The 26,536-nt window shown below is 39.1% G+C and overlaps 1 protein-coding gene across 1 annotated transcript in view; it reads right to left on the minus strand.

The window, feature by feature from the left end:
* Positions 1–26,536, minus strand: part of PDE7A (phosphodiesterase 7A) — a 110,733-nt gene that overhangs the window by 12,714 nt on the left and 71,483 nt on the right. The window contains exons 4-7 of the mRNA XM_061171358.1: positions 11,308–11,459; positions 9,439–9,502; positions 4,488–4,583; positions 2,540–2,640 (exon numbers count right to left, since the gene is read on the minus strand). Of these exons, the coding sequence (XP_061027341.1) occupies positions 2,540–2,640; positions 4,488–4,583; positions 9,439–9,502; positions 11,308–11,459 (413 nt within the window). The remainder of the gene's footprint in view (positions 1–2,539; positions 2,641–4,487; positions 4,584–9,438; positions 9,503–11,307; positions 11,460–26,536) is intronic.

Here is a 26,536-nt window from a genome sequence, read left to right on the forward strand (position 1 = left end):
GTTTTCAAATATCTTTTTCTTTCTTTTTTTTTTTTTACTTAGAAGAGCCAGGAATTAGCTCTTACATATAAATCATAAGATATAAAAACTGAAAGCAGGACTTCCCTGGTGGTGCAATGGTTAAGAATCCGCCTGCCAATGCTGATTCCCCCGTGCAGGGGACACAGGTTCGAGCCCTGGTCTGGGAAGACCCCACATGCCGCGGAGCAACTAAGCCCGTGCGCCACAACTACTGAGCCTGCGCTTTAGAGCCCACGCGCCACAACTACTGAGCCTGCACTCTAGAGCCCGTGTGCCACAACTACTGAGCCCACGTGCCACAACTACTAAAGCCCACGTGCCTAGAGCCCGTGCTCCGCAACAAGAGAAGCCACTTTAATGAGAGGCCTGTGCACCGCAAGGAAGAGTAGCCCCCGCTCGCCACAACTAGAGAAAGCCCGTGCGCAGCAACGAAGACCCAACGCAGCCAAAAATAAATAAAATAAAAAACAATAAAAAAAACCAATAACAGCACCAATCCATAAAATAAAAGTTGGTGTTTAAACAAACAAACGGAAGCAGATTTCCCACTAAACACTGTATATAAGGCTTTCTCTTTACGGTCCCCTCTGCACCTGGATTCTTCTCCGTGGCTGCCTCCTTCTCAAACACTCCCTCTCGGTTTATATGGTTCCCGATCGTCTGTCTGAAGTTGTGAGCTCTCGCCAGCCACCCAGCCACTCTCCAGCACATTACCCTATTTACGTGACTTCACAGCAGCAGTTACCACAGTAGAGGTCAAAGTTCTGTTTATCTGTTTAAAGACTGCCCTCCCTGCCCCCCACTGGGAGGGCAACTTTTTGAAGGCCAGGGACCTTTCCTGTCTTGTTTACCACTGGATTCCTAGCGCCAGGAAAACGGACAGAACAAATGAATGAAAACACTCGACAATGCGATGCCTTGTAAAGGACCAGGAAGTAAAAGAGGTACAAGTCAACTCTGAGTGACTCTATTTCTATTTTCTTATCTCTATGATAAGGGAGAAGGGAATTGCTGTATTTTAAATCTTAGTGATTTTATCTGTATCCTTAACTGAAGCTTTGACTGAAGAGTTCACTGAGTATGTTAATGATGAAAAGTGTTTAAAATAAGAATGATCAGAGCTACATAGGCAAAAAGTGTTTAAAATCAGTGCTGCCAGAGCTGCACGGGTAGGACAGTGTCTGTACCCACATTCACCCTGCACACTCTCTGCCCCTCTGGGTCTGCTGGGTGCCTGCCTTCGGGCTGGGTGTGGCCATTAGCTCCATCATTCTACTTCCCTGGCTGTATGGTGATTACTTACCAACTTCTCCCACAAGACTGTTAAACAGAGACACTTGAGGCTTGGCCCAAAGTTTGTTTTAAACTTTAGTTAAAAAATTGGGGTGCATGGGAGTATTCATTTATCAAAACTACACACATAAAATGTATGCATTTTACTACTGCATATAAATGATGCCACAATAAAGTTAATTTTTTTTTTAAAGTCATAATATACTTTAAAAATTGGGGTACTTTCACATACTCCACATCTCTTGAAAAATCAGAAGACTGGCAAGCACACGGCTGTATTCTCAGAGTTGGCATCAACTAGCACCAACTGGCTCCGTCAGCCTGCTTCCCTCCCAACATCTGGCCGGAACTAAGATCCCTGAGGAGGCGAGTTCAGAAGTAGGGCTAAGGGTGGCAGATGTAACTTTACAACCTCCAGGAACAGGAAACGTCCATGGGCAAACACGGCTTCCATTAACATCTACAGCTGATGGTCCCCAACTCTGATTTCTCTGCTATGCTTCAGACTCCTATCCAACTCTCTACTAGACACCTGCATTCGGATATGGCTCGAATACATTTAACCGCACGTGCCCACAATGGAGCTCATCATCTCTGCCAGCCCCCCGTCCCTTTCTACATTCTCTCCCTCACAGCGACTCCCACCTGCTACTCGGCGGCCGGGGACAGTCTCCACCGACTCCTCTCCCTATTTCACTCCCCTAGATGCATCCAGACACCACATCCTCCATGTCCTGATTCCCAAGAGATCTCACCAGCCGTCTGCCTCTCTCCTGCCCCAAGGCTATCGAAACAGCTCCTGACAGGCAGCGTGCATGTTTCTGGTCTTGTCTGAGTTATTCTCCCCCCACAGCCAGGATAGCTTTGTGAAGTCTCCTGCTTCCGTTCCGTAGCTCCCTATTCATCACGGGACCTGACGAGTGTCATCCCTGCCCTCGTGGAGCTCAGCGTAAACGCCAGGTGACTTGACACGTGCGGCCGGGCCGTACGGCCTGGCCCTCGCTTGGGCTTCTCCAGTGTCACTCTCGACAATCACCCCAGTTCTCTAGCTGTCAACTTACAAATACAGCCACACCTGGAAACTTGATCCGGCTACATCTCATTCTTGTGAAGGAAGCTTCTGATTTTAAGTCTGATTAAATCATTCACTTAAGGAAAAGTATTTGAAATTAAATCAAGGGCATTTTCTCAGGATTTTCACTGACTGTAAATGCCAACAGCTTACCTTAGGTTCTTTTAGGTAACAGTGCATGGCCTGAGTAACATCTGCAGCATGGACTGCATTGTGGTAAGGGTTCTGACTGTGGTAATCTTCTTGGATCATAACTGCATCAAAGAAAAAAGAAAGACCCCAAATTTAACTGCGAACGGGAGGCACGTACAAATACAAAAATTGCAACAGTTATGCATTCTCCACTTACCCTTCTCATGTGGCTATCAGCTAACTGTTGCGATTCGGGGAGATGATAATCACTTACCATAACTCACATGTATACCCAAGGCATCGACACCACTTTGACTCTTGTTTGAAACTCTTTAAATGGCATGAAGGTATTCATGTCAAAATTATAAAATTATTTTTTCCTTTTTTTCTCTTTTAAAATGTCAATCTATCATTGTGCCACACTCCTCTGACTTATTTTTTTTTTTATTTAAAAAGAGTTTCTCCGTTTAATAAAAACTGTACAATTCATTCAACAAATACTCATTGTAGTAGATACTGTTCTAGGAACTAGGAATTCATCAGAGAACAAAAATCTTTATGAGGCTCAAATAATACAGATGTTGGGGAATGTGAACACGGTCCTTGGGATGCTCCATCAGTGCGGTGAGCTTCAGATCTGCAATTAGTTTTTCAGTGGTAGGGAAGGATGATCTGTTAACCCTGCCTTCTCTGCTCAGTGTCTGCATTATGCTACCACGAAAAAATAGACTAGGATGAGGGGGTAGAGCTGTCCCCACTGCCACCAAACCTGCACTGTGGCCCCCACAGCCTAACACTCAATCCAGTGATCTCCAGGTACGGGGAGCCAACCCCAAGGTGGTGAACTAGGACTCGCTCGTGAGAGGCGAAGAGCATTAGAATTCTGTATTTACTTTGATCCCATCCTTTAAAATAGTTTTCTAAATACTCGTGTTAATATCTATTTATGTGTTTTATAACAGATGTTAGTACAGTATTGCAGGCATACAATTTGTAAATAAATAAGCATTAGAAGTTTCTCAACGTCTTAGGTAATACATTTATCTTAGTTTGCTAATTAAGAGGAAAGAAAATATTATCACCTTCGTTACAAAAATAAGAATCCTCATGCTAATTTTCTTCTAACATTTTTCTTTATTTGGTGAAGACTCCAATTTTTTTCCTAGCAGAGTGCTCTTAAATATCACTCTGCACATTCAAACATATTCAAAATAATCTTTGAAGTTTACTGTCGAGATTTCTGGGATCAGAAAAAGAGGAGACCCCAGTGCAATGTACCTGGATCTTTTAAGGTTTTAGCCTTCAAAACTTTAGGAAAGGACAGAAACTGTCACCTTTGTGAGAAAGCCGTGGCTGACGTGGGAGACTGACAGCAAAGCTGACCCAGCTCCTCACCACACACCTCCAGCCCCCAGCGGCACTGGGCGTTCGCAGCTCCCCCACCCAGAGATGTGCCCCCCCCCCTCCATCTGACGGGCTCTGGCCACCGGCATGCGGCGGACAGCAAGGCAGGCCAGTGTCCAGGCTGGGCTCGGGGGTCTGGATGTGCCAGTACTCTCCTGCCAACTGGCCACCGCTCTTTGAACAAGCTCGGCTTGTTGTAAAATAATTTTTTTTCCTTTTTTGTTTTTAAAGTGGCTCTATGATGGTGCCAAACTCCTCTGCCTCCTTTTAATTTAACAGGAGATCATGTAGAGCTGAGCCGGGTCAGGCCCGGTGTCCCAGCTGAGGCCCACGAAGCCGCTGTGCAGCTCACTGGGTGTCAAGGGCGGGGACGCAACCAAGCTCAGCCAGACCAGAAGCAGCGCTCCACAGCCCCGCAGACTCAGGGCTAAATAAACGTGTGCTTTTTTTAAGCCACTAACTTTGGGGTGATTAGTTTCAGAGCAACAGCTGATATAATTGAGAGAAAAGTTAAACAAGTACCAGTATAAATCTTATTACTGTTAAATGGGTTAGAATCACTTACCTAAAAATCTACGAAGTTTCATCATATCTAAATGGAAGTACTCAATTAATCCATGAAGACTAAATAAATGAAAGGTTAAACTTACTAGACTATTTCCTAAAAAGGAAGAAGAGGAGATATTAGCAGGAATACAAGCTAATGTAACTGCACTGTGCTTCCAAATATAGGTTTGAATATAAAACATAAAGAGTACTAAGTCCTACTTTTTGTCTATCTAAAATTTACAACTTATTTTACCAGTTTTGAATTTTAAATATCACACGTTCTTTCTATTCTAAGAAAAAAAGATTTTTTGGTTTTATTTTTCCAAAACCAAACAACTGGAAGATAAACATTTTTGAATAGATGAGTTTTTTTTTTTTAAAGACACCAAAATAATTAGAATTGATAGAAAACTTTGAAAATTATCCACACTAAGTTTAATTCAATTTCCCAAAGCAACTAAAACATGGCTGCACTTAACCTCCTCATAACCATCCCTCCACCACGCTGCTCTGTATGGGGGTGTCCCAGAGCAAAGCGCCTTGGCTGCATATGCTATGTTATTTAACAATTAAACAGACTGTAGGTTTTAAAGGTGTGTGAGCTCATAAATTACTGCCAGCGTTCAGACAATAACGATAACATAAACATGATTCCAGTATTCTCGAAAGAAATCTATGATTCTTACAAACATGTATAAAAGACCCAACTAGTTCCACAATGAAAATTTGTAGTAATAATATTTATGAAGAATTACAAAGAACTATCAGGCTAAACTAATTATCCAGAACTGCCTGAACAACTGTTTAGAAGCCCATAGATGAGGAAAAAAGTTAACTAACTGGAACAAGGTTTGCATAAGCAACACTGGAAAGGAGGTGGCAACCAAGAGAGAGTCTTCCTAAAAACCATCCGACACATCACCTTCCAACAGAAAGAAAAACCGTTCCAAATCTTTTACCTTTAAGGAGTTAAATGTAAAAATGCATTCAAATCCTAGTAACACTCTACTGGTACAAACATGAGCCCATGTGGTCTAGAATCATTTGTGAAGAAGTGAGCTATGTTTCTGTTATAACCACTGTAACAACCAACTTTTCTTAGGGCATATATAGAGATATTTCCGAATGTATATTCAAAAAACAATCTGGTTTTAAAAAATGGGCAGAGAATCTGAATAGATATTTTTCCAAAGACATACAAATGGTCAACAGGTACAAGAAAAGCTGCTCAGCATCACTAATCATCAGGGAAATGCAAATTAAAACCACAATGAGATATCAACTCACACCTGTCAGAATGGCTATTATCAAAAAGACAAGAGATAACAAGTGTTAGCGAGGATGTGAAGAAAAGGGAACCCTTGGTGCACTGTTGGTGGGATTGTAAACTGGTGCAGCCACTATGGAGAACCATGGAGGTTCCTCAAGAAATTTAAAGTAGAACTACCGTATGATCCAGCAATCCCACTGGCTGGTATATATCTGAAGGAGATGGAATCACTATCTCAAAGAGATACCTGCACCCCCATCTTCACTGAAGCATTATTTACAATAGCCAAGACATGGAATCAACCTAAGAGCCTATCGATGGACGAATAGATAAAGAAAACGTGGTGTATATGCAGAGGAATATTACCCAGCCATAAGAAAGGCGGAAATCTTGCCATGTGCGACAACACAGATGGAGTTTGAGGGCACTGTGCTAAGTGAAGTAAGTCAGACAGAGAAAGATAAATGCTGTATAATCTCACTTATATGTGGAATCTAAAACAAAAACAACAAAATCTCGAGCTCACAGACACAGAGAACAGACCGGCGGTTGGCTGTCAGAGGTAGGGCAAGGGGACAAAATGGGTGCATTGTGTATTTGAATGCTGCTGAGAGAAGGTCTTAAAAATTCTCATCATAATGAATAAAACTGTGACTATGTATGCTGACGGATGTTAACTAGACCCACTGTGGCAATTATTTTGCAGTACATACAAATAGCAGGTCATTACATTGTATGTTTGAAGCTAACATAATGTTATATGTCACTTATGCCTCAATTTAAAAAAGAGAATATATATTCATTCTGTATATTTAGGTAATCACAGGATTCTCCCAAAATTGTTTCCCAAACCTAATGAAATAAATTACCAATTTCTAGGGTCTAGAATAAGTTTTAAGAAAGCTGCAATCAAATGGTAAAATACCCTCATCTGGAATTCAGGCAAATGGCAGTAAGGAACGCATGTTAATGTCCTCCACCAAGAACCCTAGGGGAATCTGACAAGAACCAATCTATCAAAGTGTACCACCCATATCAAAATGAAAAACTGTATGCAACATTTTTTCTCATTTTCAGTTTATAAGATACCAACTGACTTAATACCAGTAAATAAGAACACAAGTCAATGAAACATTTCAAAGCAAGTGATGATGCTTAGTCGATAAGTTAAACAAGAAACAGGCATAGCGGTTATTTTATATGAGAATGGAAACACCTTCTTGGAAAAGAAAATTGTACTTATAGAAAAGTTACCCTTTATATAAAGATATATCAAAGGACGGACCTGCCTAAGGTGTTATGGCTCTGGACAGGTTTTAGGATGTGATTCTCTTCAATACTTGGGAGCTGGCAGGATTGGGCTACGGCTATAACACAGGCCTGGCAACGAGGGTCCTCATGCGCCAGTGACTTTTGGGGGTGACAAGCCCTATCTTGCTATCTCATGTAACCTAACTCATTCCTGCAAAAGCAACATCAAATATATCCTACCAGATAGTAACTACTTCCCGCTTTGCAGTGGACAAGCTGGGAATCAGAGTTTTGTTTCTTCCCTGCCCTCCTCACAGTATCATTTGGGAAATCACCAGAGAAGAAACACAGAACACACCGGATCAATAGCAAGAAGGGAAAACTATATACTTGGATACTATGTACGTATATCATCCAGAATTCATTTCAGGCTAAGCAGCTTTGAAAGGAAAGCAGATCCAATTAAATAATGCAAGTTAAAGGAATTTTCTTCTGCCCATTTGTTTCCCAATAATATCTCTTCATGTATAGAATTCCTGTAACTTTTGGGTGACTGTAGTGAACTGAACATAGATATCACCATCTGTAAAAGCAGGTGGCTGGCTAACCAGGTGGGTGGCTAACCATGGGTCGTTTCTACTAACCCCTAACAACTCCAGGAAGAAACCATTCGGCCACCTTCTCCACAAAAAGGAGTGAGGCGATTAAAGGACAGCCAAGTGCTAAGTTAACTGCCGTGGAGTAGTGGCTACTACTTCTGCCCATCCTGCACTGTCACCCTCATTCCGCTTTTATCGCCACGCCCCCTGACTAGCAGGGATGTTCTTTTTAAAAATAAAATCTAGAGAAAAACAATCAACTATTTCAGTGGGTGACAAGTGTCCCAGGAGACTAAGAATAGGCTAAGAGCTGCTAGTGCTTATGTGAGGCTAGACCTTGAAGGTGTTACGGGCCGGCACTGTCTTATCTATGTTTACCTTGAGATAATGACTAAAGTAATAGTCGTGGTGCATTAGGGAAGGGGAGTTTCCCAGATCTAGAAGAAGCTGAGGCACCTATATTTTCAAAAAGGGGATGGCTGCAAGGAAGGACAGCTGATAGTAAGAGCCTCTGATAGGCCCTAAAGGATATTAGAGCCTTTTCTGTGTGGACAGGCCCAAGGGGGGGCAGGGAGAGGAACAGACACTAGTCACCAGAGGGCAAAAGAGAGGGGAGCAGGAAGAGAAAAGGGGGAAACACAAAAGGCAGGGAAGCGGGAGGGAGGCTCTGCCACTGAGGAGAACTTTACTGTCTTTACACTTGTGCCTGGGTCGCTCCAGTTTATTTTCGGTCAGCAGTCCACAGACAACTAGAAGGTGATCACAAAGGTATCCTCACTATGCCTGGCCGTACAGCTCAGAGCGAATGATGCAGTGATACTAAAAAGCTGGGCCCATGCTATTCTCTGGATGAATACAGTTCTATTTGCTTGTCCATTTCCCATATTTGGCTTTCTTAGGAAAGGAGCTTTATTCCAAAGTAAAATAGGAAAAAAAAAGTGATTTCAAAGTATAGCAGTGAATCACATATTTATTTCATTCTCAACCATCAGAACTGACTTCCTCTCAGTGAACTTTCCACTCTGCTTCATTTAAAACATATTAAGGCAAAAGGGGCAAAGTCTAGTTGGACTACAGGTACCACCTTTTTTTTAATGCCAAGAATTTTACACTAAATAAAGAATGATTCTCAAAGGGAATTCTGTTCCCATTCCCAAACAGAGTAAAGAAAAATGAACCCTTCCCACAAAGCAAAACAAAACTCAGAAAGAGGTAAACAGATCAGCATCACCTGTCTTTTTCAAAGTACTCATACTTTCCGTAGATTCTGATACACCCCCTCAAGAAGCCACGAGCTGTTCCCCACCCACCCCCGACCCCGCCACTGGGAAGCGGTGCTAGAATGAACCACTGTGGCTGATCACAACACGCCATCTCTCAAGTGCGCAGAGAAAGGAAGGCCTAGGGGCCAGAGCTAGAAGAAAAGCCATCTCTCAAAAGGTCATTAATCTACCACATATCTGGGGCTGTCAAAACTGGAATGCAAGATCAGAGGATGTCACTGTGACTACAGTACAAAAGAAACCAAAAAAGAAAAACCAAGAACAATGAGATGGTGATGTTTGCCTTGGGTTATTAGTAACAGTAGCATTAATAAGGGATGCCCAAGTGATGATGACAGTGGTTACTTTGGATTGCTACTAAGAGTAATAATCAAAAAACAAAATTTTAGATTGATTCTCTAGGCTTACAAATCAGTCACTAAAGAAGCAATACCACAATGCTCCCTCTGCCAGCAGAGGGCTCCTAACCTAAGTAAATGAAAGCAGCAGCCCACCAGCGGCTGCACCATCAGTGCAGCAATCTCGAGAATACATTAACTTGAGTAAGTCAAATTCTCCACTTACCATTTGTTAGTCTATCAAATAGAAAGATATCAAAATTCCAATTTCCAACTTTTTCCAGCATACACTGAAATGAAAACCAAACATTCCTACTGTAATTTAATTTCAGTAACATTCTCCGTCTTTTGTAGACAGTCCACAGGGAAGTTAATGAAAATGGCAAGTGGTTGATTTACTTTAAGAAATGTTAAGTATCATTCTCCCTTTAATCATGACCTTTCCAAACGGCTCCAGAATATGTCCAAAGGGATAAATTCCATTTGAAAAAACAATTATTATTTTGTTTTCCAGTTAATAAATGTATAAGGTCAGGTTAGTGTTCCCTTCGACTTATTCCTATACTCCCATGAGCGGTCAAGAATTCTAATATAACTTAACATCACAGAAGTGTGGTTCATACACTGCATGGTCTAGAAACCAGATTTTTAAAATCGAATAAAAGTAAATTATAATAGCCGAATACTTGCTATATCCCAGGAACTGTTAAAAGTGCTTTACTCTTTACTCACTCTTAGTCTTCATACCGACACTATCAAGGAGGCATTGTTTTCAATCCTCATTTATAGATGGGGAAAGAGGCAAAAAGTACTAACTTGCTCAGCAAGAAAGTAACAGAGCTGGGATCTGAAGTCAGGTGGTCTGATTCTGGAACCTAGGCACCAGACACCTACACTATACTACACTTAAATTATTTGTTATTCGTTTTCTGAAAATACACTCCCAATTTATGGGTATTTATTTATATTCTTTAAATATCCTTATAAAATAGTCAATAGCATTTACTACATTCATTTTTAGGTTGATGGTTATTTCAGCCAAGTAAATAAATCCCACAACCCTAAAACTCAAGTAGATATTATTACACCATATATTTGTAACCTGAAAATTTTTTGGACTTTATTTTCAAGAAAAAATTTTTATTTTGTATCCAAAAGTTCACTGTTGTATACATTTATGACCTAATCGACATAAGCAACATGAAGGTACTACTGGTTGAGATTATAATACTAACAACCAATGATACACATAATGTTCTCATTCTAAAAAACAAAACTTGTGAACTTTTTAAAATTTAAGGAAAGCATCAGTACTTTTCCACTGATCTGTTTTATCAAACTGGGAGGCAAATTCTTTCACTTTAGTATAACCGTAGAGTGGGTACCCTGACCCTATCTACACAAACTGACAACATCTGGCCTGTAAGTATTAAGTCAAAGAATATTTTTACAAATATTAGAAACATAAGATTATTAAAAAAATCCTCATTTGGTCAAAAACAACCTCAACTAACTTCCACCTTCATTAACATACTTCTTTTAAACTATATAAAGAAAACAATGCACACAATCACTGAGTTTCATTTTTAAAAAATCTAAATCTTCCAAATATCTCACTTATACAAGAGACTATGAAAAATCATTTGACTGAAAGTCACGAGTCTTCCTGTGCTGGGTTTACTTCTAACCAGCTTGGGGAGCTCAACCAAGTCCCTTATACTATTTAGGCCATAGTGTTCTTTTTTTTTTTAAGGCCATACTGTTCTTACCTACAGAATACAGAAATTAGACCAGATAATCCATAATATTCTTCCCAGAGTTAAGTGTGATCTTATAGCTTAACTTTCTATTGATCTACTTGCTATTATAATAAATCGAAAACATTTTCATTATTTTAGTTACTTCAGAAATGTTCCTTCCTCTGTAATACCTAATTATAGGATGAACAGCTAGCTGCTCTAAAGGGAAAACCTGAAAAATGGGTTCAACTGATTTCACATACAAAAAAAGGCTCTATAAATCAGTACCATATGGGAAAAAGAAGGCTTCGTTAAACTTATCTAAAAATTAGTCTTCTTGAAAAAGCCATACACACCTTGGCTTGTCCATTATAATCATCATCTAAAATGTTTAGAGAATTCGAAACGCTGGTACCACGAAAAAAGCGTGACGATCTAAGATACCTCTGGAAACTTAGTAACCTTCTGATATTCCTTGCAGACACAGAAACTTCGATTTCAGATTGAGCTGAAATAAAAGGAGTAAAAGGTGAGTAGAGCGACTCAAAACTGTGCATACCCTATCTTTGTTGTACCCCTTCTAGTTACATACAAATATTTCTTTAAAATTAATCAGCTGCCATGCCATATTTCTAGGAGAGAAGAGTTACTTTATTTGTACTTTCAATTAAAGAGTTAAGAATGAAGGGGCAAATCGCCAATTTTATCAGCATTTAGAAAGCTAATGAGGAGTGTGGTTAGATTAATAATCAGTTTTTTTTTTAACTTCCTAAGAATTATTACCTTTCACTCCATTGATTCAATACACTATACAAACACTATGAAGCAGAAAGACAAAATCTAGTTTCAAACTATCCTTCATATTGAGAAGCCAGGTCCCAAGTTATATATGAGACTTTAAGAATTAATTATACAACTCAAACATCTCAAATCCTAATGAGGTATCATTTCAAATCTTTCCTTAAGAGAATTTTATTCAGAGGAAAAGGAGATGGAATGGAGAATAAAGTAGCTTATACCCTGTAAGAGTTCTAAAGAATAGGGATAAAAATCCTGCAAGATAAAAAACTCTAGAAAAAAAAATGTGGTTCCACATTGGATATGGATATGTTTTCTTTCCATGAGTCTAACAGTCATGTGTCCCTGCAGTGTTAGAATGAACCAAAGTTTCTGGGGCACCAGACAAAATAAAAGACATTGGTTACAAGCTGTCCTGTAGGGCGTGAATGTTATCTTTAAATTCTAGAATCTAACTAAGTTAAGTGAAATGTTCATAATACAAAACATGAAAGTGAAGACTAAGGATCAACAGATCATCATTTCTCATCTTACCTTCCATTAACATCCCACTGGTGGAATGACAGGTAATCAAACACATTCTTGTGTGTCCAGTCACTAACTGTTCTATTAACCTCTATCACCCAGTGTTTTCTCATCTATAAAATAATGGCAATAATATCTAGTTCAAAGGGTGCTGGATTAAATGAGATAATATACATATGAGTCAGATATATAATAGGTATTAAATAAATGATGGCAATGTAGAGGACAATAAAATTGATGTTGATGCCACTGCTTGGAGGTATGCATCTAGGTAATTATCCTAAGTTCCAAATCAGTTTATGTTGCTCTAAATAAAAGTATTCACTGATCCCTCATCATTTTAAATCTTTTTCTTTTTCTTTTTTTTAAAGTACAAGCATATTTCTTTCTTTCTTTATTTATTTTTATTTATGGCTGTGTTGGGTCTTCGTTTCTGTGCGAGGGCTTTCTCTAGTTGCGGCAAGTGGGGGCCACTCTTCATCACGGTGCGCGGGCCTCTCATTATCGCGGCCTCTCTTGTTTCGGAGCACAGGGTCCAGACGCGCAGGCTCAGTAATTGTGGCTCACGGGCCTAGTTGCTCCGCGGCATGTGGGATCTTCCCAGACCAGGGCTCGAACCCGTGTCCCTCGCATTGGCAGGCAGATTCTCAACCACTGCGCCACCAGGGAAGCCCCCCCCTCATCATTTTAAAATGAACTCCATCTTCTTGGCCTGGAAGAAAAGGCTTCATGCTCCAGGTTCTGGCTCTCTCCAGACTCAACTCAGATGACACCTTCCCTGGGAAGCACACCTGGACACCTATATATACACATTCCCCATCTAGGAGAGATGGGAGGCACCTCCTCTGGGTTCTCAAGGCTACCCGTGCAGACACCTATCACACTACTTTTGATGCTGTTACTACAATTGCCTATTTATCTGTCTCCTTCAACAAATGATGACCTCCAATACAGGCACGGATTATTTTTTTTCATCTTTGTATTCCAAAGCCTAATAATAGTGCCATGTAGGTATGTATAAAACATATTGAGTAAATGAATAAATGCATACTGATTTTGAAATACCTGACGAGTTCTGAGGTTCCCATACACTCACAGAAGCCAGAAATAAGATAACGCACAGTTATGTGGGTTTTTTTTCATTTTTCATCCCAGTGGATCTAAAATAGAGTATCTAGAACAAGTGTGGAGTTAAATTTTGATCTTTATCAATGTAACTTACATTAAAAGGACTAGCACCAAAATGGTAACGTTATTAATATCAAGCGATTATGTTTGAACTGGAATTAGTATGTTTGAGGAAATGAGGTTAGTTCAATAAGTTCAGTGAAAGTAATGTTCCAAGTGCTTTAAAAAAAGGTATCTAGGGCTTCCCTGGTGGCGCAGTGGTTGGGAGTCCGCCTGCCAATGCAGGGGACATGGGTTCAAGCCCTGGTCCAGGAGGATGCCACATGCCGCGGAGCAACTGAACCCATGCGCCACAACTACTGAGCCTGTGCTCTGGAGCCCGCGAGCCGCAACTACTGAGCCCGTGTGCCTGGAGCCCATGCTCTGCAATGGGAGAGGCCACTGCAATGAGAGGCCCGTGCACTGCAACGAACAGTAGCTTCTGCTCGCCGCAGCTGGAGAAAGCCCACGCGCAGCGGCGAAGACCCAGCACAGCCAAAAATAAATAAATAAAATGAATAAATTGAAAAAAAAAAAGGTATCTCACCTAGCCCTCAACAATGTAAAAAAAAAAACGAGTATTGTTATCTTCCACTTTATACATGAGCACACTGACTCTACAAGAGATTATATATAAGATCATACAGCCAATATAGAGGGACAACTAGATTTCTTTAAAAAATAAATTTATTTATTTATTTATTTTGGCTGTGTTGGGTCTTCATTGCTGCACGCGGGCTTTCTCTAGTTGCAGTGAGCAGGGGCTACTCTTTGCTGCGGTGTGCAGGCTTCTCTTCGCGGTGGCTTCTCTTGCTGCGGAGCACGGGCTCTAGGCGTGCGGGCTTCAGTAGTTGAGGCTCTTGGGCTCAGTAGTTGTGGCTCGAGGGCTGTAGAGCACAGGCTCAGTAGTTGTGGCACACAGGCTTAGCTGCTCCGTGACATGTGGGATCTTCCCGGACCAGGGATCAAACCCGTGTCCCCTGCACTGGCAGGCGGATTCTTAACCACTGCACCACCAGGGAAGTCCCTGACAACTAGATTTTAAAACACAGATCTGTTGACAAAGCCTGTGTGTCCACAGTATTACTCACAAGTTTCTTATTACATCTCTACAGTATGGTTTATTGACTGTTTATGATAAAATTCTGTGTATACCATTATTCAAAATTGTCCTTATTTAGATGAAAGTATGTACAGAAAGAAACAGAGGGAAAAAAGCTAATGTACAGAAATAAAAGTATTTAATTAAATACATATATATATATATATTATTTATTTATTTATTTATTTGGTTGTGCTGGGTCTTAGTCGCAGCATATGGGCTCTTTAGTTGTGGCATGCGAACTCTTAAGTTGCAGCATGCACGTGGGATCTAGTTCCCTGACCAGGGATCGAATCCAGGCCTCCTGCATTGGGAGTGCGGAGTCTTAACCACTGCGCCACCAGGGAAGTCCCAGAAATACAAGTATTTAATATGACCCTTCTAGTCTTATTCCTAGAAAAGACTGGACCTGGAAGGGACAGAGTGGAATGACACGAATACATGCGGAGCAGATGAGAACTAATTAATACAATATGAGTACTGCCATCTCTGCATTTACAAGGCACTTTACTGTTTTACAAAAAGCACGTTCACATCTGCCATCCCATTTAATAATCACAACAATCCTGTGAAGATGGCAAAGATTATCATCCCCATTTTACAAATATAACCTTAGAAACCAAAGTAGAAATGCAATACAATTAACGCATTATAGCCAAGGCATTTAGAAAGTTTCTAAAAAATGTTGCAGAAGACACATATTCTATTCATTATGGAAAAGCAACCTAAAAGAGTTCAAGGTCATAAGCATGACTTCATGAGCATTCCCTTCAATTTACTATCTTAAATCACACACAAAAGGTAACAATTTTATCACTGGCAATTCCTTTGCATCCTGTGTGTGGACACTGATAGTAGGATCACTGCTCCCAAATTGTATGTCCAAACTAATCCACCCTTGAAGTAAACTTGAGAATCTCTTTGGGAGGATAACTACATAAGGTCCAAAAAATTAGTAAGCCTCATTTGAAGGGGCTCAATCCACTGTGCTAAGTCCCTACATCAACATGGCAGGATTCACACTGTCAATAGTTAAGACAGATGGCACTGTCTGGGAGTCAGGGCTCTACCCACGAGATCATGGCTGTACCTCCCCCTGCCTTATTCCTATTTTCTAGGTGACTTCTCACAAGTCACAACTTCTCAATGTCTCATTTTCCTTAACTGAAAAAAAACTAACCATAATTCGTGTCTTTTTTCCTGTTTCACAGAGCCCTGAAGTTGGGACTCATTATCAAGAATTCTGTTTTGACCATACTAAGTTGAACATGAATATTAGATATTAACTGAAGGGGAAAAGCTCACTCATCATAGGAACCCAATTCCTTCCAGCAAGACTAATTCCACAAATAACCTACACAACAGGATAAGAAACAGACCTTCACTTAGTGATAGAACCAGCCTTAACAATTACTGATTATTTCACATACAATCTAAGAAAGGACAGAGAACCTGTCCAAATGAAATGGCAAATCATCCAGTGAAAAGAATTTTCTTCACCTAGGGGGCCTGAGGAGCCTATACCTAAGAAGATTACATTCTAAAAAGAACTGAAAATCCCATGAGACTTTGCAGAGATGGTAATTAAAACTACCTCAAAGCTTTGCCTGAGACTTATAGGACCAAAATGGGGGGAGGGGTGGTATCTGATTTTTTTTTCATTAATCTAATTTTTAATATGTACTGCACTCACGTTTCAAAAATGAAAATCAAGGAGGGAAAGAAGGAGGGAGGGAGAAAAGAACACAGTGAAAAACCTTACCCCTACCCAGTTTCTGATCCAACCAACTGCCAAACTCTCCCCTAAAATGATCACCTTTTAAAAGTTTTGCGGGTATCCTTTCTGAGTTTTTGGATCAAATATATGGAAACATCATTATATACTATGCTTCTACTTCTTTTACGTAAATGGCAGCATACCATATAACCTGTTCTGCACTTTTAAAATTTATCTTAGAGCTCTTTCCCTATCAGTACACAGAGACCTTCCTCATTTTGAGGCTACAAAGTATTCCATCATATGGATGGACCATAATCTATTTAACCAATCCTCTACTGAAGGGCACTGCTACAACTTCACAATTTGCAAAAATACCTTCATTTTATTAAATATGCTTATATTTCCACTACTTGTTTTCCACTAGTTGTCAGCCTTAGATATCATCCTTTAATGTTTTATTATTACAAACAGGAAATAACACTATACAGGAAATCACTCTATATCCCATCTTCTTTCCCTTTTCCTCTTTCGGTGTTTGTTAGTTGTTAGAGTGCTTTTTTCCCCCTTTCACTCCAATCCCCATTTGCATTTTAAGTTCAGCTCTAGCATTGAATATGTTTTTTTTATGGTGCTTTTACCATGGCTGCCCCAGTTATCTTTCTTTTTGCCTTTGGGTTTCAACTATTTGACTATAACGTATCTCTGCGTGGATCTCTTTGAGTTTATCCTGCTTGGAGTTCACTGAGCTTCTTGGATGTGTATATCCATGTCTTCATCAGATTTGGGAAGTTTTCCACCATTCAAATCATTTTTTCTGCCCCTTTCTCTCTTCTTTCTCCTGCTGGGTCTCCTATGAGTCATATGTTGGTACCCACGATGATTCCCCCACTGGTTTCTTGGGCTCTCATCATTTTTCTTCATTCTTTTTTCTTTCTGCTTCTCAGTCTGGATTATTTCAATGTTCTTATCTTCAAGTTTGCCAATCCTTTCTTCTGCCTGCTCAAATCTGCTGCTGAATCCCTCTAGTGAATTTCTCATTTCAGTTATCATACTTGTCAGCTCCAGAACTTGTTGGGTTCTTTTTTATAATTTCTATTTATTGAGATTCTGATTTTGTTCATACAACGTTTTCCTGATTTCCTTTAGTTCTTTGCCCGTGGTTTCCTTTAGTTCACTGAGCATTTAAGACAGTTGATTTAACATCTTTGATTAGCAATTCCAATGTATGGGCTTCCTCAGGATGATTTTTGTGAAGTTCTTTTTCATATGTATGGACCATACTTTCCATTTTCTTTGTATGTTTTATAGTTTTTAACTGAGAACTGGACATTGTGAGTATTATGCTGGGGCAACTGGAAATCTAATCTCTCACTCTTCCAGGGCTATTTATTTCTGCTTGTTGTGGGCGGAAGCCATCTGTTTTGTGACTCTTTTGTGACCAAACTATTTTTGTCTTTGCATATCTATTTGACTCTGTTTATTCCTTGTTGGGTGTGGTCACTAAAATTCCTGCTACAGTATCTCTGCAGTCAGCCAAAGACCCAACACAGAGTTCCCTTAAATGTCTGGCTCCAAAGGCTGGGGGGGTGGGGAGAGAAGTACCGATTCTTTAAATCTTCTGGTAGATGCTTCTGGGCAAAGCCTCTGCAGCTGAAAGGGCTGAAACCAAGGCAAACATCTGTGCCTAACCCTCAGGATCTGCCAGACTGACGTCAAGAAACAACCCCAACTTTCTGGAGGACTAGGTCCCCACTGCCCACCCGGCTTCAGCAAGTCACTAAAGAAACACGGGCCACTCTCCCCACAGGTCGAGGGGCTGAGGAGCGGGGGATGATCACTGGTTTGTGCACACTGCTCAACTGCCAAGGAACAGCAGCCCCTCCCTCATCAGGCACTCCCCTGGTTGTTATAAGTGTCCAATCAGGGTCCAGAGTCCTGAAATAGTTAATTCTGCCATTTTTTTTTTCCAGTTTAGTGGTTGTTTTGATGGAGGAACCAACCCCTAGAGCTTCCTACCCTATTATTTTTGAGCCACACTGTCCCTTTCCTTTAAAAGATGTTTTTCCTGGTCCTTTCTGGGAGTAGCTGCCCTAAGCCGTCTCTTCCGCTCAACCTGGGTTTGAGAATGGGGACAAGTTGCATGGAAAGGCTTAGCAGTCCAGAAACAACAAACTATCAACAGCCTGGTGCTCTAGGTATTTTTCTATGAATTATTTCCTATATATGCGTAAACATACAGTTTCTCTTTTATCCCAGACAGTTCACAGCATTTTTTTAACTTAAAAATTCACGAACATCTTTTCAAGTCAATAAATGGCACTTACACGTGCCATCATTTTTACTAGCCACATATTATTCTAAAGTATGAAACTATCATAATTTACTAAATCTTTTTGCTGTTAGGCTGCCCCTAACTTTCATTTTTCTTACCAACAATTCTGTAATAAACATTCTTATAACTAAATCTTCACACACGTCCTGATTCCCTTAGAACAAACCCTCAGAAGTGGAACAAGCACATAGGAGCACATTTCAATGGCTTCTAAAACGCATTATCAAACTGGAGAATAGGTTTTCTAAAAGAAAATTAGAGACGTTTCCAGAGCTATCCTAGAATAGCTTCCAAAATATAATCTAAGAAAAGGGAATCAGTAACTATGAATCAAGGATGAAGCATGATGAGATCATGTTAAGATGGAAAATTTTAGTTTCTTCAGGTTTGCTTCACCCCACCCCCAGCCCTCCTCCACACACAGATACACACTGATTCCCCATAATGATTAAAAATAAAATTCCTACACTGAAACAAGCAAGTAGAGGCCACTATTGAGAAGGTGTCAAGTTGAATAAGTAGTATCATTTAGGAACAGATAAAAAGAGGATACATGGGGAACTGGGAACAAGATCCTGAGAACAAACTAGTACTTTCATTCAGTTAAATGGCTAAAAGGCTCACCCCCTGACCATATTACATAAAATCTGACCCTATTAACCAAGATTCTCACGAACTCATTTTGTGACATGAGACACACCAGTATTTATTTCACAGCATAACAGACAACAGATTAAAGTTGCCTTTATTAAAGTCCAGCTTCCACCAGGCTAGGACTATTTATTTTAAGTCTCGGGCTTGTTCTAGTTTACATGGTTACCTACATTCCAATCCAGCTTAGAAAGCCGACAGGGCTCAGTGACTTAATCAAGTTACTATTAAGAACTGTTGGCGCTGCTGGTTGTCGTCTAAAATATCACATTACCTCACTCTGTGATCACGAACGAACTAATCAACCCACCAAAACTAAATGAGCATCGTTACTTAATGATCATGGGAATTACTTCCAGTCATCCACTCCTGGCTTCTCTGAGCCAGTAATGAAATGTGGGATAGCAGCAAATTTAGAAGCCATGTTTTTCTCTTGCTTTTCTCCTTCATATCAGAAAGTGGACAGAAAAAAGAAATATAGGTAATAGGTTAAGGAAACAAAAGGGCTGGAAAATCAACATGTCTTGAGCAGTAATCACTCCCAACTCTCCTACAGACCCTCTTCTCTGTCATCCAAATGGCATGGCCAAGATGTCACTGATATTTAGTTATTAGACAAAAGAGGTTTTTAACAGAAAAGCCTTTGGATCTTGAGACTTGACCACTACTTGCTTTAATTGTCCACAAGAGGGAGTCCTGCAGTCACTATATCTGCTACCTTAAAACCATAACAATCATTTCGATGCATTAGCATGAATTACCCTAGGAGACTGTTATAAAATGTTTTTTAAAATTCAGTGCTGTAAGGTTTTAACTCTAGTCTAAGGCAAGGTCATATTGAATGATAACTGAATAAAAAATATTAAGACATTCTTCGTTCTAATCTCCTCTTTAATTTTCCTTAAAAAGAACGGAAGCCGTATCAGAAAGCCTACTGTTAATACTGAATAAACACATTTAGCTACATCTAAATTCAAGTTTTCCTGGAAGAATTTTTACATTTAGCATGCATGGATAAATGCAGAAAAAACAGCTAGGTGTTTAGAGCAATGGTCTTCAGTAGAGTAGCTTGTTCTGATACAGAGAAGCAGTACAGCAGGGCAAATAAAGACATCAGCTTTGGAGTTACATATCTGATTTTGAATCCCAGCCCTGCCCCTTTTACTAGTTTTGTGACATTAGGAAAGTTATTTAAGTTATTGAACTGATTCTCAGTTTCCTCATTGTAAAACAGGTCTTACAGAACTGTTGTAAAAATCAAATGAGATAATACAGCAATATGTCTTTTTGGGCAAAGAATAAACACTAACATTAATGGCTATAGTTGTTACAGATATCAATTTTTTTAAAACAATATGTATAATTGACATATAACATTGGTTTCATGCTTAAATATTTTTAAGCACATGACTTCATACTATTTATTTTAACAAAGCCAGATTTATTCTTCATGACAGCATAACTTCATCCTGAAGACCACTGTATACTTTTACGTACTGTAGAATTAAATGCACATATTTAAAGATTTCAAAATATGCATGCGTCATTACTTTAAAACAAATATATAGACATTCCAAGCTTCACTACAAATCAAAGAAATAAATGAGCTACTCATAATCTAAAATTAGATCAATGTTAACATGAGAATAAACTAATATTCTTTCCCTTAAGCAATTCTTATAACTTTAGTTTGCAGAATTCAATATTCACTTTGACAGGATTTGATAAAAGTCAATATAAAACCCTTTTTAAAAGATTACTCTTATTGTTATGGATTCGGCATTTCTTTTCTCCTTCATATTAGAAAATGGACAGAAAAAAGAAATATAGGTAATAGGTTAAAGAAACAAAAGGGCTGGGAAATCAACACGTCTTGAGCAGTATCACTCCCAACTCTCCTACAGAGATGAGATATGTGACACGTTGGGTCCCTCTTATGCTCAAACTTAGGACTTGAACACAGCTCCTTATTTGTTACATTCCTAATTCCCTTATTAGTGAGCTGAGAGAAAAAGAAGGAAAAGAAAGCACACAAGCCTTACTGTGTAACATACAAAATAAAGCTTAAAGTTAAATCTCCAATTCTCCAAAGGACAGGCAGAATTAAACTATCATTAAATTTTATTAAGGTTAAGGTCCAAACCGTATCGGTTCCCTAATTTATGCTATGAAGTTAGAGAAGATATCTAGGAGATAAGATATTCTTTCAATCTGAGACAAAAAAAGAAACAAAAATCAGTGGTTTTTCAAATGCAGGCACTTCACAATCACCTGGAAAACTAGATACATTAAAAAAAATACATACAGGTGGGGCAGAATGCTCTGTTTCCTAATTCGATTCAGCACAGCAGTACTCATCTCTACAGGCACTGCTTGGCAAGGGGATTGTTAGAGGAAGGAGGCAGGAACACGCATGATGAACAGACAGGGGAAAAGGACATGAGATTGTTTCCTGTGACTATGAACTATTACAGAAATGTTTCTGAAACAACCAGACATGATTTCAAGATAAATGAATGACTGGGAACAAACTAAAATTTAATAGAAACTCCAGACAGATATGACCTTAGTCTATAATACCAGAACTATAAGTAGAGGCTGGCACACTCACATCTGAATGAGAGACTAAATTACAAATCATGGACAGCCACCTTAGCAAATCAAACAAATAATGGCTAAAAAAAAAAAAAAAAAATACGCTTGTAAATAGGAAAGTGATGACCAGGCAGTACAGTATGAAAGATAACAAGAAAAACAATGTAACACAGAAAAAGTCACGGCTGAGGGAAACGCCACGCAACAACTTCTATTCTTAAAGGGAAGAAGCAGTAAAAGCTTCGGAATATAAGAGGACCTGAGTTTGTGTGGGAGTTTACTATACATTAAAGACTAAGATAAACTAAGACAATAAAATGAGTACGACATAAGCTTTTAAGCTCAAAATAAACACAGAAACAGATGTTCTTTCTGATCATATCACTAAGTATGAAACAAGTATCCAAGTCTAACACAGCCCTGTTAGGAAGATAAGAAACAACATAAAATCAAATGCACCTGAGGGTCTAAGGCAAAACTTAAGCAGAGTTCTGTCTGCTTTCAGAGTGGGTCATTATATTAAAGACAATATGAGACATTTGATTCAACAGAAGGGCAGGAGCCAGCCTGAATTCAGTTTACAGCTAATACAGATCATACTTAGAGAAATACAAATGGGACCCTATGAAGTCTAACTGGTAGAAGATATACAGTTCTAGTCAATTTGATGCAACAGGAATATATTCAATCTCTACAATGAGCCAGAGGCTGCCAGAAACCAGGAACAAAAAGATGAGTAAGGCTAAAAAGCCTTTTAGGCTACAATGTAAATATCCTGAAAGGTTCCCTAGTATGGGGTGGAATAAAGTGCTAAAATGAATAAAAAGGCTCAAGATAATGGGCGAAACACATTTACATAGAATGGAACATTACCATGTGTCAGGAGTAAAAGAAAACGGAAAACTGTGCTTGTGTGGACATGAAAAGACATTCTCCTCGTATTACATCTTGTCCAACGTTGGCAGAGACACCACGGCTTCCAGTCTGGATGACGTCAATGAGCGTTGGTGAATTCCATGAAAATTTCAAGCTGGCAGCTTCCCTTACTACTTAATAACCATGCCAGAATCTTTCAAAGGAAGATATCAGTTTTTCTAAGTACACATGTGGAGCAGAATTATAATAATGCTTTTATGTTTCAAGATATTAGAATTTGTTACTATGTAAGCTAAAAAGAATGTGTAACTAAAAGAATAATTTACTAAATTTAGGGGCATTACATTTAGAGCAAACAAGAGATGAATTCTGACAAAAAGTCAATATGGAATCCATTTCATTAAGTCCAACTAATTTAAAAGTGAAAATATTATATTTCAAGAGACCAGGTGTACGGCCAATTGGACATAGAAAAATATCTGTAGGAAAATTTGGGGCTCTTAATCCACCCTAGGGAAAGATGGTTACTAAAGCCAACATACTCAAAAGGAGGAAACTGACAGGAGGGAGGCTCCTGGTTCTCTCTCCACAGAGAGCCCAGTGGAAGCAGAACTTGAGAAAGCCTGCGGAGGAGGAGCTCTCATGTTAAGGAGTGATGCTCAGGGGCAACGGAGCCACGGCAGGGAGACCCAGCTCTGGGGCACTCTTCAGTTCACACCACCCAGCCAAGCAGCCTAACAGCTCTGCCACTCTCTAATCAATCAGCTTCTCTCTCCCCAGCCTTCTTCTCTACCCCCCCCCCCATTACCTCCTTCTCCCAATTTGGTAGTGTATATATTGCTCATCATTATCAGGTGCCTCGAACCTCGAATTTTCACAACATAAGGTCAGGAGACTAAATAGGTTAAAATTAGTTGAATGCGGGACATCAAGAATCAGTTTATTAAATGCTGGAGGACCAGAAATCTGGACCTTAGTGGGAGTAATTCCAAGATAGGGCAGGTCTGAAAGGTTAGGGATCTTCTAAAAATGGGATGAAAGCTGAAGTTTTTCAGTAGGTGTCAAAGAAGTATTAATATTAACACTGAAGTTTAAATATTTGTCAGAAACTAATCATCTGCCTATTGAGAAAGTGGACCAATCCTTAAAAAAACAAAAAGTTATATAAAATGATGACACGCTTAGAAGAGCTAGCTGCATTATCTGCTAGTAATCCGATAGCCCTAAACACCATTACAGGATTCCATGTGCAGCTCTGGGGGACAGACAAGGGACAAAGAGGTTAAGTAAGAAGCACCAATCTTAGTGTTTTGTTATCTAAACAAATAATTAGTGATTAGCATACTGTGAATACTCATGGACTGTCATGACACTTTTTAAGCAGTATAACCAGAAACTGCTTTCTATTCAATAAGCAATTTCACATCTCCTTTTGGGCTGAATAAAAATTTCTGACTAACATGAGCATCTGAAAATTTCAGCAGTATCTTTAATGAACTAAGATCTTCCGAATTTCTTAATAAACACAACCCATCATATAATTCCCACTGATACACATGTTCTATCTAAACTGCAAAATGGAACACTCCCCAGAAAAGAAAATATTGGTTTGAAAAAACAATATTCCAAGGAATGTTTTTGATCATCCTAAAATAATGTCAACAATGACTTCCTTACATGAAAAATCCCTTTCTCAAACTCAAACTATGTAAATACGTATGATATATATTATCTTTTGCACTATAACACAGGTAATAAGAACACAAACAAAGGTAAAAGAATGCTTCATAAAATCTCTTCAGTGAGAGATGGTATCTGGGAAAATTTGTTTTCTTGCCCCATAGAACCAAGATAATAACACCTGATAAATTCACAAAGAAGTTAGCATGAACAGTCTACTTAAAGCAGCAGAGACCAAAAAACAAACGAACAAACAAAAACCCCCAAACAACAACAACAAAACCTAGTTAAGAATGAAAGCTTCTGTATGATAACTTAAAAATTATAGTAGAATTTATTGATTAAAGCAGAATCTGTGACAAATTGCCAGACTAACCCTGACTGCAGATTTATACCAGGTCTTTTGCAAACACTTCCTGGCAAAGAGGATTCATGATCTTCAAAATCCCTTTTCACCCCCTGTAACCATGAATACAGGTTAGTTTCAAAACGTCATCCCAAAGTTTGAATTCTCCCACTTCTTTATAAACAACCACAGACTGGTCTAATACCAGTTAACAAATCGGCACTCCGACTATAAACCCATGATTTTTAATAAATGCATAATTTAATTACCATACTTTAAAAACTTTTTGTTTAGAGATCGTGTTGAAATACGAATAAAAAATGCAAAAAGTTGCAAAACTAAATAGTACAGGGAATACCCTTTATCACGTACCCTTTACTCAGATTTGCCATTGTTAACATTTTATCCACCTGTTTTACCATTTGTACTGTGTGTGTGTGTGTGTGTGTGTGTGTGGTGTGTACTTGATTCTTTTTCTGAACATCTGAGGGTAGGTTATAAACATTCTGGTCTTTTACCCTCAAATACTTCGGTGAATGACACCACAACCTAATACATGTTCCTATTATAAATGAGACCAATGTGAATGTCTTCGCACATACATCGACATTTGTGTAAGATTATTCCCTTTGCACACATGTCTAGTGCTGAAATCAAAGAGAAAAAAAATGTTTAAGACTCTTGATGCATCGTGACGAACTGCCTTCTAAAAAGTTTGTAATAACTCAAACTTCTATCACTAGCACCTTAGCTGATCGTTTGCTTAACTTTCTAAATTTGATAGGAATTTGTTTAGTAGTGAAGTTGAACACTGTTTCTGTATTTAATGTACTCATGTGTTCAGCTAATTTTCTTCTTTTGCCTCTTTATACCCTTTTAGAAAGACTCAGTCAGAACTTGCTGCATGATACTAATGCCCACGGCAAAGCCTATTGTGAAGATCCATTTATAGGCCTCACGAGAATGAGAATAAGGATTTATGACAAAAGATAATCCAAACCACAAAAACTCAAGGCAGAAAAAACTGCAATATTTACATAATAAAATTATTACTGAGGTCTCACTTGCTAACTTTGGGGCCTGTAATTGTTCTCTAACTGGATAAACAGCTAGAGGAGAATGCACCTCGCGATGGTAAACCCAAACACTGTTTATAATAAACCGTATATATAAAAGAATCTTTCAAAAAAAGCTCAATATTGCAGTGTAGATGTCTAATTTCTAGGCAAATTTAATAAAGACAATTATGTGCGACGTGGAGAAAATCGTAATCCAGAAACAAGTTAAAACTATTCCAGCACCTAAACACACATCAGCAGCACCTCACAAATAGAACATATAGAAGAAATACAAAATTACAGACAAGTAGTAGTTATAATGTACTAATAGTATAATATATGTTTCTAACCTGTTGATATGCATTTTCTCCTGTATTTTAAGCTTTCTCTCTCTTTAAAAAGACCCTGCCCTGGGAGGACAGATTACAAGACAGAATCCTAAAAGTAAGGACAACGGTTAAGAGAACACCAGAATAACCCCAGACAGTGGTAACAGAGGTCTGAATCAAGCAGGATAGGAGATAAGGAGGACAGAAAGGAGAGGAGAATGACAGCTATTTTCGGTTACTAAATACATGGGACTGAATGCAGACTGGATGTAAGCAATGAAAGAACTGAGAGAGACAAGAATTTTACAACAGGGAAAGTTGATAGTGAGTTTAAGGTAAAACCAAAGAGATGCACAGAAGGCGTGGGGTGAGGAGCTGTACACAGAGAAAATTCTAGCTTCAATGA

Source organism: Eubalaena glacialis, chromosome 17 (assembly GCF_028564815.1).
Source record: "Eubalaena glacialis isolate mEubGla1 chromosome 17, mEubGla1.1.hap2.+ XY, whole genome shotgun sequence".
Taxonomy (NCBI): domain Eukaryota; kingdom Metazoa; phylum Chordata; class Mammalia; order Artiodactyla; family Balaenidae; genus Eubalaena; species Eubalaena glacialis.